The sequence below is a fragment of the Convolutriloba macropyga genome, chromosome 2, assembly GCF_964194025.1.
Source record: "Convolutriloba macropyga chromosome 2, txConMacr16.3, whole genome shotgun sequence".
NCBI classification, from domain to species: domain Eukaryota; kingdom Metazoa; phylum Xenacoelomorpha; order Acoela; family Convolutidae; genus Convolutriloba; species Convolutriloba macropyga.
In genome coordinates, this window is record NC_134469.1 from 44,082,466 (window position 1) to 44,096,624 (window position 14,159).

The 14,159-nt window shown below is 38.2% G+C and overlaps 2 protein-coding genes across 10 annotated transcripts in view; one reads left to right on the forward strand and one right to left on the reverse strand.

The window, feature by feature from the left end:
• Window positions 1–14,159, forward strand: part of LOC142358690 (V-type proton ATPase subunit H-like) — a 462,227-nt gene that overhangs the window by 173,019 nt on the left and 275,049 nt on the right. The gene's annotated exons all lie outside the window — the stretch shown is intronic.
• The window catches only part of LOC142335300 (uncharacterized), a 31,935-nt gene continuing 20,410 nt past the window's right edge, over window positions 2,635–14,159 (reverse strand). For all 8 annotated transcript variants that reach the window (XM_075383741.1, XM_075383742.1, XM_075383738.1 and 5 more), the window contains exon 4: window positions 2,635–3,256. In XM_075383741.1, coding sequence (XP_075239856.1) covers window positions 2,656–3,256 — 601 coding nt within the window. In that variant the 3' untranslated portion in view covers window positions 2,635–2,655. The remainder of the gene's footprint in view (window positions 3,257–14,159) is intronic.

Here is a 14,159-nt window from a genome sequence, read left to right on the forward strand (position 1 = left end):
AAAACTCTAATTTAGTTGAAACCATGATCAGAGCCATTGATCTGCAAAGCCAGGTATACCTCTACCTCCTAAAGACAAGGTCACAAAGAAACTGTAACAGTAAAATTTTCAAAAAAAACTAGTATCCCTATTTAATTCAGAAAAAGTACACAAAAGTTTTAAAGCAAATGCAAATTTTAAAAATAAATATAGCTGAAATTTGTGAAATTGATATCTTCATAACCATTTTTTTTGTCATAAAAGGCTATCAAGTATACCTATTTCAAGACTTCAATAGTTTCAATAGCTCAAGGATCCATAAACCTGGTCTTTAATAACTTTCCGAAAACTTGAAAAAAAATTAAATTTTATCAAGATCAGCTTCAGCAAAAGAGTTAAGGAAAGAGAGAGAGAGAGAGAGAGAGAGAGAGAGAGAGAGGAGAGAGAGAGAGAGAGAGGTAGAGTGTGAGAGAGAAAACGTGAACGAGAAAGAGAAGGAAGGAAACCCCAATCGACATAGAGAGAGAGGGAGAGAGATAGGAATATCTTCCAAGATGAAATTCAACTCTTCGACTTTTAGTGATCTAGCTTTGTTAGTAATTAAATCAAATAGAAAAAAGTGAAAAGAGCAAATTAAAAAAGGTTCTGGATTTCGCAGTGAAAAAACTTTAAAAGCAACCAAAATTTTGCTGAAATTCGTGATAGTAATATCTTCAGAATGCTTTCTTCGTCTCAAGAGACTTCCCAGTATCCCTATTTCAAGCCTTAAGTAGTTCCGAGGACTAATTAAGATCCACAAACTTGGAACATGAAAATCAATTTCCAAACATTTGAAAAAAAATTATCAAAAAATTGCGAAGACTCGAGTTATCAAATTATAGATAACTAATCCATTTGCACTATAAACTATGCAGCAGCTTATAATAAAACCCTAGACAAGGTCGCTGTGCTCCCGGTGCCGGAAAAAGTTGAAAAGAATCAAAAATTTTCGAAAAACTTGAAAAAATTGCCTAAATATATAATATTAAAACTTGAAAAGCATTCCAATGCATCTAGAGGCTATGCAGTAACATACTATCAAGCTCTAGAGGAAGTTCTTCTGCTCTTGAGGCTGGAGAAACCTAAAAAAATAATCATATTATTTTTTTTAAAAACTTTAACAAAATTGCAAGTTTCATTCAAAAAAACTGCTGAAATTTGTGATTTTAAAAAGTTTGAAACTATTCCATGGCTAATTCAAGTAATTCATTAACTTATTATCAAACCCCAAAGATGGTTTTCTGACCCCTGAAGCTGCAAAAACCTGAATAATGACAATGTCAAAAAAATTGAAATTGTAAAATTAGTAAAGCTAATAAAAAAAAGCTTGTCAAAAAAAGCTAATTTTCTTGAAGTTAAGATCTTGAAAATCATTCCATTACACCTAGAAGCTATACAGTAACCTATTGTCAGACACTAGAGGAGGTTTCTTGGTCTTGAGGCTAGAGGAACCTAGAAAATGACAAAAATTTCCAAAAATCCTAAAATATTGCAAGATTTTCAAAAAATTGCCGACATTTGTGACATTAAAAAGTTGAAAACTTTTTCATTGACAATGAAAATTTTTCAGTAACTTAGTATCTAACCCTTAAGCAGATTTTCTGGCCCCTGGGACTGGAAAAATTTGATTATTGAAAAAAAAAATTTAAAAAATTGCAAAATTTATTTAAAAATTGCTAAAACTTGTTATGTTAAAATGTTGAAAATTATTACATGGACTTATTGAGCCTTAGATCTATTTAGCAGCACCTGTAGTCAGGTAGCATGATCTGAGGTGCTCAAAACCCAACCATAAGGACTACCTTTTACCTTATTTGAGATCTTACTATCTAACGGATCTAACAACACTACGTTAAGGATCTGGCATATATCACGCAAGTCGCAAGCTCCGTCGTCCATCTCCGGACAACCGGACGGGGGCGTTCTCCTTTGCATAAGGATTGCTCATATTTCCTCAAGGTCTTCTGACGGTCCGGAAGATATTAGTTACAGCTCTAGTTTCGTTAGCCAGAATAAATTATCCAATCAATCAATTGCATTGATTGAACTGTTTTTTTTACGTTGATTATTTTTGAAATTCTAAATCTTTTTTTAAAAATTCTAAAAATTTTCAATTTTCAATTGTTGACGGATTATGAACCAATTTTGATGAACATGACATCAGACAAACATATAAATGAACCTAAAAGCATTGTGGTGTAAGAGCACTAGCTGGTTTGAGAATTATATTTCTTATACGTTGCCTATCGATGTTTCGCTTGTTATCTGAAATTGAAACTTCTCGGACTAAAGATTTTACTGAGTATAAGAGCCCTCAATTTTTTAAACTAAATGTTTAAAGTGAATTTTTCCCATTTTTGTTTTAAAATCCAGTAATACCTCAGTTAGGAAGGTGCGCATATTTAACACGACGAAAGTGCAGAACTTTTCATATAATTGATGGTGCTTCCAGATTTAATTCTCTAGTTGCTTTAACTTCGAGGCTGAAATTTTTGCTTAAAATCGCTGGTCTCAATCTTTTCGTAATGATATTAAGAACCTTTAGAAATTTTCCAAATTCTGAATTAAATTTGATGAATCTGAAATTGGCTAAAATCATATTAGGCCATGAAAACATATATAATAAATTAAATTAGACTACATCATGTTAGCATGCACCAGCGTTATAGCAAATCGGATACAGATAATTAAAAAACACAAATTACTCAAAAAAACGTGGGCGATAGATAATGAATTCATCTTGCAGTTTAGCGAAATTATATCATGAGAAATTTCCTCAACTGCTGTTCCAACGTCGACCGGCAGCGAAGTCTGTGCATTGCAACTGGTCTGATGGGTCTCTGATTGGCCTGAAAAAGCTCGCGAAGCTGATTTGTCGGCAAATACAAGTGGCAAGGATGTGTTACGAGCAGTAGCGATAGATCTGCAGCTGCAAGCCACAGACTGAAACGATGTCTGAATTCGGATCAAAGATATGCAGTGTTTAAGATTGCCTAACTCGTTTGGACTCCGCAAAGGGTTGTCTTGAATCTGGAACTGGTTTAAACTTGTTGCAGTGCACATGTCCTCTGGAAGATATTTGACCCTGTTTGAGCCGAGTTGGAGGTTGACCAGGTGTCTGGATCTGGACCAGCTCCATTTATACAAAGATGATGACGTAAGTTTATTGTTTGTTAGAATTAGGTCACCTACGCATTGCAGGCTCCTAATATCATCCATGCTGTCTATTTCGTTGAACCTAGAACATGAAGCAATTTTGACCACAGGTCGACAACTAACTTTTTGGAACAACTTGGTTCTCAGTAGATACTTCATAGTTAAATAAATAACAAAAATAAATGAAAAGCCCCTTATTTGATGAAAAAGTAGTTGGAAAAAGTAGCCGCAAAGTTTCGGCAGTCTCAAAAAAAATAACATTTTTTGTGTAGCAGCATTTTTTGCCAACTCGAAATATTAAAACATCAAAGGCTAGCAATACCTCATTGTTGACCATTGCGGAAGAGAAACTAAAATAAAAATTCAGAATTCTACAGCTGAAAAATGAACGAATGCGAGAATCAAAGAGCTGAACCGGCTACTAACAAAACTTTTATGACACAGTGTTCAAAAATCAATTGACATGCCACGGCAAGATAATTGCTTGGAAATGAAGTGTTATATGAAAGCTCGCAGCATGAAAATGTATAATGGAATTCAAGAATTCAATACAAACAAGAAAATTTTTAGGTTTTGACGCCGCTGGACGATTGACAAAGTGGAAAAAAAGAATTACAGAACGCAAACTGATCTAACCAAACGCAAAATATAACTGGCAGATTGATGGAAAGCAGCCGCCCCACCATTGATCCCATTATAACCCGGTTGGGATTGAAACAGATAAAAAGAAAAAGATTACATTACAAGAGAATATTTCTAAGTGGGTGCTATTTTGGTTGTATTTGGCTGTAGTTAGGTACACTACTGTTTCTTAATGAGAGAATACACGAATTAGTATCAATACGATAAAGCATTAGAGATAAATGGGTAATATGCGTTTATCTCGTTTTTGTTTTGATTACGTTTTTCGATATTGGTTCTGTTCATTCAATATTGCTCTGCTGAGAAATTGCAGTTTAAAAGCACTTTGAGCAAAATAAGCGAAGAATGAAAAAAACCAAGAGAAATAATATCGAGATATGCAAATTATGAAAAAGCGGTAAAGTGAGGTAAAGTGAAAAAAAATCCGTCTGACGAAGAAAAAGCAAAATTTGAAAGGCAGTACAAAAATTTGCATGAAAAAATGTAATTATGCAGACAATTGCAAAATTAGGCGGCTGAAATAAGGGCGGCTGTTAATAAATAAATTTTCATTCAAAAATATCAATTTTTTAAACCACAAATCCAAACTATCTCCAAATTATTTTTGTTGGAATATCGATCAAACTATAGTCTTGAACTTAGTGAGAATTAGAAAGAAAGTTTGACTTACCAGATTAGAAAGACAAGCAATATGACTTCGATCAAAGAAATTAAATAAATGAATCGTCAAGAAATGGTGCTGAGAATCAACATTCGGTTCAAATTGGTGAATCTAGATAACTATTATTAGAGTTAGATTAATTGATGTAAAATCTTCCCAGCATGTATTAAATGATGATGATATCTCCGGAAGTGTGAATGAATTCTTAGAAAAGGGCAAATGCATTCCATTTATGGTTCCCATTGCGACTGATTTGCAGAAGCAAACCATATTGGGTAACCCTTGCGACCCCCACTATAAATCACGGTGCTAAGATTAGTTTTGTATCTTGACTTTTTCACACTGATAATGGGTATATATACAGCTGATTTTTGAGTCCTTTTTCATCCCCAAATTCAAATCACCATCTTGATCTAATAATCAGATCTCTCCTGTAAATCTCTAAATTCTTCTGTAAAATATCATTTTGTTATTCTCTCATTTTTTGAGAAATTAATTCTTTTACTTAGTTACAAACGCTTTTTATTCCGCTTGCGAAAGTCTATAACCCAACAATTTTCAACTTCACCTTATTTCAAAGCAGTCCAATTAAAAAGGTATCTTGATTTGCCCCCTGATAAGTCGTAAACTGAAATTCAATCAATAAAAAGAATATTAAACACCGCGTTTCTTACAAAAAATGGCCAGTAGCAATAAAAATTGAAAATTAATATCTTTCAGGTCGAAAACTCAAACTCTGACCAAAAAATAATTTAAAGCAAGTCACGTAAAAACTTAATAAGAAAAGTGTTTGTTCAAGAATGCAAAAAAAAAATTATTTAACCAAATCTTATATAAACATTCATGGCCGAGCAAATGACCCAAACGCAATATTGTTTTATCAGTATTACACAATTTTCAATTGATAAATACTAAATAATTGTGCCCACTCGTTTAAAAAGTAGAATTGAAGCAGACTATTCAAGCCGATTGCCAGGTACTTCTCAAAAATTCAAACCCAAAATTGAATATTTCAACATTTAGTTCGTAACAAGCCCTGATTGCCTACTCGTGACAATTATAAAATCAGGATTGAGCTCAAGTTTGACCATTCAAAAATCAGAACTGATCAAAATCTGACATTTATAAAAATAACTTGTGTCATAAATGACCCAAGTCTGCAAATTGTGAAAAAAGTGCAACAAAAATTAGATCAATTTCGCCCCCCCCGTTACAATTTATATGTTATACAGCAGGTTACTATGTAAAAAAATAGCACGTGCGCCTGGGGGCTTAAAAAATATAAACCCACTAAGCTGCTGTTGACAGTCATAATCTTTTTCTGCTTAGTACCTTTCCTTTTCACAACTGTTTTGCCAGCTCAAACTTCAATGGATCAACAGACAGTGAAGCTGCTGACCTACACAGGAAAGGCACAGGACTTTCCAATCTGGAGCACAAGATTTGTGGCGATGATGCAGACAAAGGGACTCTACAAATCACTATTGGGGACAGAGGAGCAACCCAATGAGCCTGCGCCGCTGGCCAATGGGGCAACCAATGATGAGAAGAAGAACCACAAGGTGCTGAAGGATGCATATGAGAAGGAAGTTGCAGACATCAAGGAGAAACGGAACAATGTGTGGTGCCATCTGGCACTGACTCTAGATGCAACAACCCTCATGCTGATGAGACATGACTGTGTGGGAGATGATGGCATTGGAGATGGAGCAAAGGCTTGGAAGCTTTTGCAAGAGAGACTTCAGAGTGTGGAGACACCGACAGTGGTGAGTTTAGTGGCACAGCTTGCTCGACTGCAGCTCGAGGATTCTGAGAATTTGGACAGCTTCTTCATCAGAGGACAGGAGTTGCTCACAAGGCTACAAGAAGCAGGGGAAGCAGTCTCAGAGACCCTCTTCAACGCCTTGGTCCTCAATGGTCTACCAAAGAGGTATGAAAGTTTTGTTATACAGGAAAGCTTCAACCCGGCAACGAACTTCACAGAGTTGAGGAAAAGGCTGCAGAACTTTCATGAGAGCACGGAGCAGAGACACAAGGGACAAAGTGGTTCAGTGGCACTGGCAGTGAAGCGTGACTTCAAGAAGGGACCCAAGAAAGGAAACTGCTTTGTGTGTGGGATCCCTGGACACTTTGCCAAGGACTGCAGGAAGAAGGAGACAGCACAATGCAGCAAGTGTGGTGAGAAGGGTCACCTAGACAGGGCATGCAAGAGACAAAGAGATGAAGGCAAACATGAGTCAGTGGCAATGGGTCCAACATTGGCTACACCAGACGAAGAATGCTGGGCAGCTCTTACCCAGTGGAAGACAGCAGGCATGCTAGTGGACAGTGGTTGTACAGATCACATAGTGACGAACATCGATGCGTTCCTGGACTTTGTGCCCATTCAATCAGTGGTCAGAAATCCCAACGGAGAGGCTTCCAGAGTGGTGGGCAGAGGCTGTGTGAGGATCAGCATTCCCTCAAACAAGGGGAATTCCAATGCGAACTCAAAAATGTTCTGTGTGTGCCGGACTATTCTTCAAACCTCCTATCAGTCTCAAGATGCACGGCGTGGGGACATAGCTTCACTTTCGAGAGAGGAAACAGCTGCATGAAACTCCAGAAGGGAACTCGGGTAAAACTAACACAAGAAAATAATTTGTTTTACTTACCCTGCAGCGTTCTAGAATTGAAGATGGGTTCCAACAGCGTGAAACTTGACAGTGCAAGGAAGTGGCACAGACGATTGGGTCATTTGAATCAAGCGGATGTTTACAGGAATGCACCAGGGACAGTGGGGGAACTCGATGATATATGCAATGTGTGTGCATTGGCCAAGATCGCAAAGACTCCAGTACCAAGAGTGGCAGAGACCCAAGCAGAAGAGAAGCTGGAGAGGGTGTTCACAGACGTGATGGGACCTCTCAGAGTAGAGTCACTGTCAGGGTTCCGGTTCTGCATAGTGTTTGCAGACCAGTACACGAAATTTGTGTTTGTGGAATTGCTTAAGGCAAAGAGTGAAGCACTGGCCAGCCTGAAGAAATTTGTTCTCAGTGTGGGGACGCCCAAGAAGCTGAGGCAAGACAATGCGAAGGAGTTTCTCTCAGAGCAGTTCAAGACGTACTGCTTAGATGCAGGCATTCTACAGGAAAAGACCATACCAGAGACGCCACAACAGAATGGGTTAGCTGAGAGGTGCAACAGGACACTGCTGGAGATGGCAAGATGTTTGCTCATTGACTCAGGACTTCCCAAGATGATGTGGGGAGCAGCAATTCTTCACGCAGCAAGGATCAGAAACTTGGTTGTGAGACGAGGAGAAGAAAAATGCCCAGCAGAGCTGATGAGAGGTATAAAACCTAAGCTTTCAATTAGTAAATTATCTATTTTTGGTTGCACAGTCTTCATGAGGAAGAGGGACAGAGAAGTCAGCAAACTTGAACCCAAGGCACTGGAAGGAAAGTTTGTGGGTTACACTGAGGGAGAAAACGGATACCTGGTGTACATACCCAACACACGCAAGGTGATGGCAGTTCGAGATGTGATCATCAAGGAGTCTGAAGTGGGCTCAATCCCTGACAACAAAGAAACGGCTGACCTACTAGATGATGGGTCGGAACTGGGAATCTGGCACCCAGATGATGGTCATCAAGATGATGACAACAGAGAACGACAGGACACATCTACTGCAATAAAGGAGGAGTGGCCTGACGCAGGGAGCGTGAATACTCAAGAAACAACACTGAGACAAGAGGCCTCGGATGCTGGAGAAACAGCACTAGATGAAGGATCTACTGCAACAAGAGGGAGTTACAGAGACTCAGAGTCACTGGAAGACAGTGACACAGAAGACTTCTCACAGTTAGAGACAGTTGGCTTCAATGAAGATGCACTGGAACACGCGGACAGAGCAGAGCCCAGACGAGGGACACGAGCAATCAATGTTCCGCAATTTTTTGGAGAAGTCAGGACCCATCTTGCTGTGACTGAGGGCGACTATGTGGAACCCAAAACAATCTACGAAGCCAAGCAAGGTGACGATTGGGACCAGTGGCACCGGGCAATGAAGGACGAGGTCAAGGCACTCCAAGACAACGAGACTTGGAACCTAGTGAGACCACCCACAGACAGGGACGTCATACCGGGCAAATGGGTCTACAAGGTGAAATTGGGACCCAGTGGTCAAGTGGACAAATACAAAGCGCGCTATATGGCGAAAGGCTTCAAACAAGTGGAAGGACTGGACTACTTTGAGACTTTTGCGCCTACCTGTAAGCCAGAGACATTCAGGATTCTACTTCGGCTATCAGCGAAGCAGGGCCATGTGATGCACCAATTTGATGTCAAGACTGCTTTCCTGCACTCACCAATCGAGGAAGAAGTGTATCTGGAACAGCCACAGGAGTTTGTAAAACGCGGATCAGATGGGGAGAAGTTAGTATGTCGACTAAGTAAATCAATTTATGGTTTGAAACAGGCTGCTAACAACTGGTACAAAGAGCTGGCAAACGTCCTACTGAGACAGGGGTTCACCAGAAGCAGGAACGATCACTGCTTGTTCGCAAGATCAGAGGCAGAGGATCACACCTTCATCTTGGTCTGGGTTGACGACATCATAGTAGCATCAAGAAGTATGACAGTGGTCTCAGATGTCAAGAAGGCACTAGAAGCAACCTTTCACATGGAAGACAGAGGGAGAATACACTGGTTTCTGGGTCTAAGAATCAGACGAGAAGAGGGCAAAGTCACAGTCGACCAAGAACGCTACATAGAAACAATGCTTGAGCGGTTTTAAATGGATCAATGCAAACCCTCAAGAACTCCAGCTGATTCGAATTTGAAACTTCAGACAGCACAGAACGGAGACGAATAAGTGGACCAGAGGATCTACAGAAGCTTGGTTGGATCACTTCTGTATCTGGCCAAACAGACGAGGCCAGACATCATCTTCACAGTCAACATTCTGTCCAGACACATGAATGCACCTACCAATCAACACTGGATGTGCGGAAAACGACTTCTGCGATATCTTCAAGGTTCAAAAGGTTTAAAACGTACTTACACAAAAGAGGCTAGTTATGATTTAGTGGGGGAAAGTGATGCAGACTGGTCTGGAGATGTGAACGACAGAAAATCAACAACGGGCTATTACTTCAAGCTCAACGGACGTGGCGCAGCACTCAGCTGGGGTGTCAAGAAGCAGGCCACAGTTGCTCTTTCTTCATCAGAAGTAGAACATCAGGGCATGGCAGCAGCAGTTCAGGAAGCACTCTACCTGAAACAACTTCTAGAGGATTTTGGCTACCAACAGAAACGTCCAATAGAAATTGGAGAGGACAATCAAAATTGTATCAGACTTTGCCAAAACCCAGTCATGCACAAGAGGAGCAAACACATCGAGACAAAGTTCCACTTCAACCGGGACAAGACGGAGGATGGGACTATTTCAATTCATTACGTTCCTACAGACAAAATGGCAGCGGACATCTTCACAAAGTCCTTACCCGTTTCCAAAGTGGAAACATTCAGAGCAGTTTTGATGGGAACAGACTCTACGCAATCAGCTCACGTCTGAGTGGGGGTGTTGGAATATCGATCAAACTATAGTCTTAAACTTAGTGAGAATTAGAAAGAAAGTTTGACTTACCAGATTAGAAAGACAAGCAATATGGCTTCGATCAAAGAAATTATATAAATGAATCGACAAGAAATGGTGCTGAGAATCAACATTCGGTTCAAATTGGTGAATCTAGATAACTAATATTAGAGTTAGATTAATTGATGTAAAATCTTCCCAGCATGTATTAAATGATGATGATATCTCCGGAAGTGTGAATGAATTCTTAGAAAAGGGCAAATGCATTCCATTTATGGTTCCCATTGCGACTGATTTGCAGAAGCAAACCATATTGGGTAACCCTTGCGACCCCCACTATAAATCACGGTGCTAAGATTAGTTTTGTATCTTGACTTTTTCACACTGATAATGGGTATATATACAGCTGATTTTTGAGTCCTTTTTCATCCCCAAATTCAAATCACCATCTTGATCTAATAATCAGATCTCTCCTGTAAATCTCTAAATTCTTCTGTAAAATATCATTTTGTTATTCTCTCATTTTTTGAGAAATTAATTCTTTTACTTAGTTAAAAACGCTTTTTATTCCGCTTGCGAAAGTCTATAACCCAACAATTTTCAACTTCACCTTATTTCAAAGCAGTCCATTTAAAAAGGTATCTTGTTTTGCCCCCTGATAATTCGTAAACTGAAATTCAACCAATAAAAAGAATAATAAACACCGCGTTTCGTACAAAAAATGGCCAGTAGCAATAAAAATTGAAATTTAATATCTTTCAGGTCGAAAACTCAAACTCTGACCAAAAAATAATTTAAAGCAAGTCACGTAAAAACTTAATAAGAAAAGTGTTTGTTCAAGAATGCAAAAAAGAAAAATTATTTAACCAAATCTTATATAAACATTCATGGCCGAGCAAATGACCCAAACGCATTATTGTTTTATCAGTATTACACAATTTTTAATTGATAAATACTAAGTAATTGTGCCCACTCGTTTAAAAAGTCGAATTGAAGCAGACTATGCAAGCCGATTGCCAGGTACTTCTCAAAATTTCAAACCCAAAATTGAATATTTCAACATTTAATTCGTAACAAGCCCTGATTGCGTACTCGTGACAATTATAAAATCAAGATTGAGCTCAAGTTTGACCATTCAAAAATCAGAACTGACCAAAATCTGACATTTATAAAAATAACTTGTGTCATAAATGATCCAAGTCTGCAAATTTTGAAAAAAAGGGCAACAAAAATTAGATCAATTTCGCCCCCTCCCGTTACAATTTATATGTTATACAGCAGGTTACTATGTAAAAAAATAGCACGTGCGCCTGGGGGCTTAAAAAATATAAACACACTAAGCTGGGGGGGGGCAAACAGAATGGATCCCGAAAAAATTAAGTGCGTAAAAGTCCTTCGAGAAGTCCCAACGGTCCAGCAAAAATTTTTGAAACCAACGCGTTTACACTAATAGCATCAAACTTCGTTCGAGAGCAATTAAAAACAGAAAACTCGATTGTTTGACCCGCAAAAATGACTCAGAAATTGAATTACACTTGCCGCGTAAGATACTCATGTGTATTTGGGAGTTAGGTACTGGCGATTAAAGCCTCAAGAAAACACAAAATTAGAGTTCGATGAACACTTTAAATTCACCTTTAGCATTTGTGATTTTTTCTCTAAATGTTTTAAGAGAAAACCGAGAGATGTCAGTCAGACTGCTTGCAAACAAAATGAAATCAATTGATTCCGTATGCCGTCAAGGGGTTTACAACGTACAACCACACCACAATTCTACCTTTGAAGCATATTTTAGACCGATAATAACAAAAAAAGCAATAGTAAACTGCCGCCAATTCAGCTCAGCCGCTTAAAATTCTGAACTGCAAATTAGATCACGAATCAGATCAAATTAGAACTGGAGCAAAACAGATCACGCCTGAAATCAAGCGTGAAAGAGTAACTCGAAAACTCAAATCGGTCAGACAAAAACAATCATTCAACAAATCGCATTTAAAAAAGACCAACTGGACTGCAATAATTAATACAAGCTTAACAGCACGAGAGAAAAGGACAACTCGCTAATTTTCCCAGTTTAATTTTTAAAACTGAATTACAAGGTTAAAGAAACCTTGGGGAATATCAGATGTCACATTGTTGCGAATTCGTAGCTATCTTTCCTACGTGGATACCGTGAAACTTAATTTAACATAGTTTCAGCATTGAAAATTATGGGTATTTATCTAACTAGCAGGCCCGCAAAACCACAACAAGAAAATCATTTGCACGAACAAGAGGTTTAAAAGAAGCTAAGGTTTTTTTGTTTCGCTTGTTTTCGCTATACCGCATGCTTAATGAGCACAAAAAATGTGCATAATAGGAGTTTAAATATGATGGCAAAGCGCGTCTCAAAACGCAATTATTATGCGCTAGGTTGCACGATTAAGGATACACTTGAAACAAATACACTTGAATCAAAACATCAAAATACAATTGAAACAAAAAAATACATCAAATAATTGATCGAAAAATAAAACAATGAACATCAATCAATTTCTTAAAGGATCACGTTATAAAAGTTTTTCCGACTGTTCCCTTCTTGAAAATATAAATAACTTTTAAAAGCTCCTACGTTACTATTCAAAGGAATTTTTTCATGTTGTCAGAGCAAGAAATCAAATCGTTCAATGTTCTCAATAAAACGTTTTGATTTATAAAACTCAACTGCCAGTGATGTTTAATATAATAAAGTAAGATTAGACAAAAAGACTAAAACTGCTCAAAACTTAGTTTCATAACAATTTATGCATAATGATAATAGAACCGAAAACAACAGCTATGAAATAAAAGTCAATCTGTGGTTATCCATGGAGGACAGAGAAAACTGTTTGATTTTTCCGATTCAGTCTGTTTGAAGCTCTTGGTGTTTTCTGTTTTTGCCTCCCGTTTCTTGGGGTGACTATTTGCTCAACTGGTTTTTTGATCATTAAATTTGAGAAGAGATAAATAGAGAAGTAAACAAACGGAAAGAGAGAGAAAGAGAGAAACGGAAAGAAGGAAAGAGGAGATAATGAGAGAGAGAGAAACAGTGGAAGATAGAGAAGAAAGAACGAGGAAGAAAAACACACACATAGCTAGAGAAAAAAACAGAGAGAGATAAACAAAGAAAGAGTGAGAGACAGAGAAAGAAAGAAAGAAAGAAAGAAAGAAAGAAAGAAAGAAAGAGAAAGAAAGAAAGAAAGAAAAAAAGAAAGAAAGAGTAAGAAAAATGATTGCTCTAGAATTCGTCTAAGAGAGAAAATTCGTCTTACCTCTAAGAGAGGTAAGACGAATTTTACCTCTAAGAATTGCTCTTACGTCTTACCTCTAAGAATTGCTCTAAGAGAGATATTCATCTTACCAACGGCGCTATAAATACTACAAGCAACCCATTCTCACAATCGGTTTTTGGTTATCTCGATAAACATATTTCAGATTGATAGTTTTTGAGCTCACGCAAAAATCAAATTGTAAAGCGTGAAAAACTTAGTTGGAAGCTCAGAACGCTTTAGAATACCGCAGAATCTGTACAGCTCAAACTATGCAGAAAACACATCTACAACAGGAACTTCAAAATCAGTTGGGGAGCAAATGTAAAACACGTAGTACCCAGGACGGTAAATCCTCCCCTCTGGGCGATCATACTCTCAAGCCCTTTTATCATCGTGGTCTCTGCAACCTGACTAACCGTCTTTTGTCCCAGTTTCGGTTCTCACACATCTACTTTGAGCCTTTCAGGAAATTGACCTCTCTCGATATGTTGGCCTAACCATGCTGCTCAATGCGGCTCTTAAACATGCAAAAATTTTGTCCCATTTTAGAGCTTACGCGTTTAATATATAGGATTAGCTTTTTCATCCCGCAAACACACAGGAACATAAAACGACTCAGCGTCGCAAGAAGTGCTCTCAAACAATAGGCAGCATGGCGTTGATTAGAAATTTTTATTTCTACAAAACGCAGGTTGACCGACACGATTTGGAACCCTCGACCCTCAGAATAGCAGTCCTCCGTCTTAACAACTGCGCTATAACGACTAAATACCACCTTTTCTGACGATCGCTTTTGCGTATAAATAAACATATT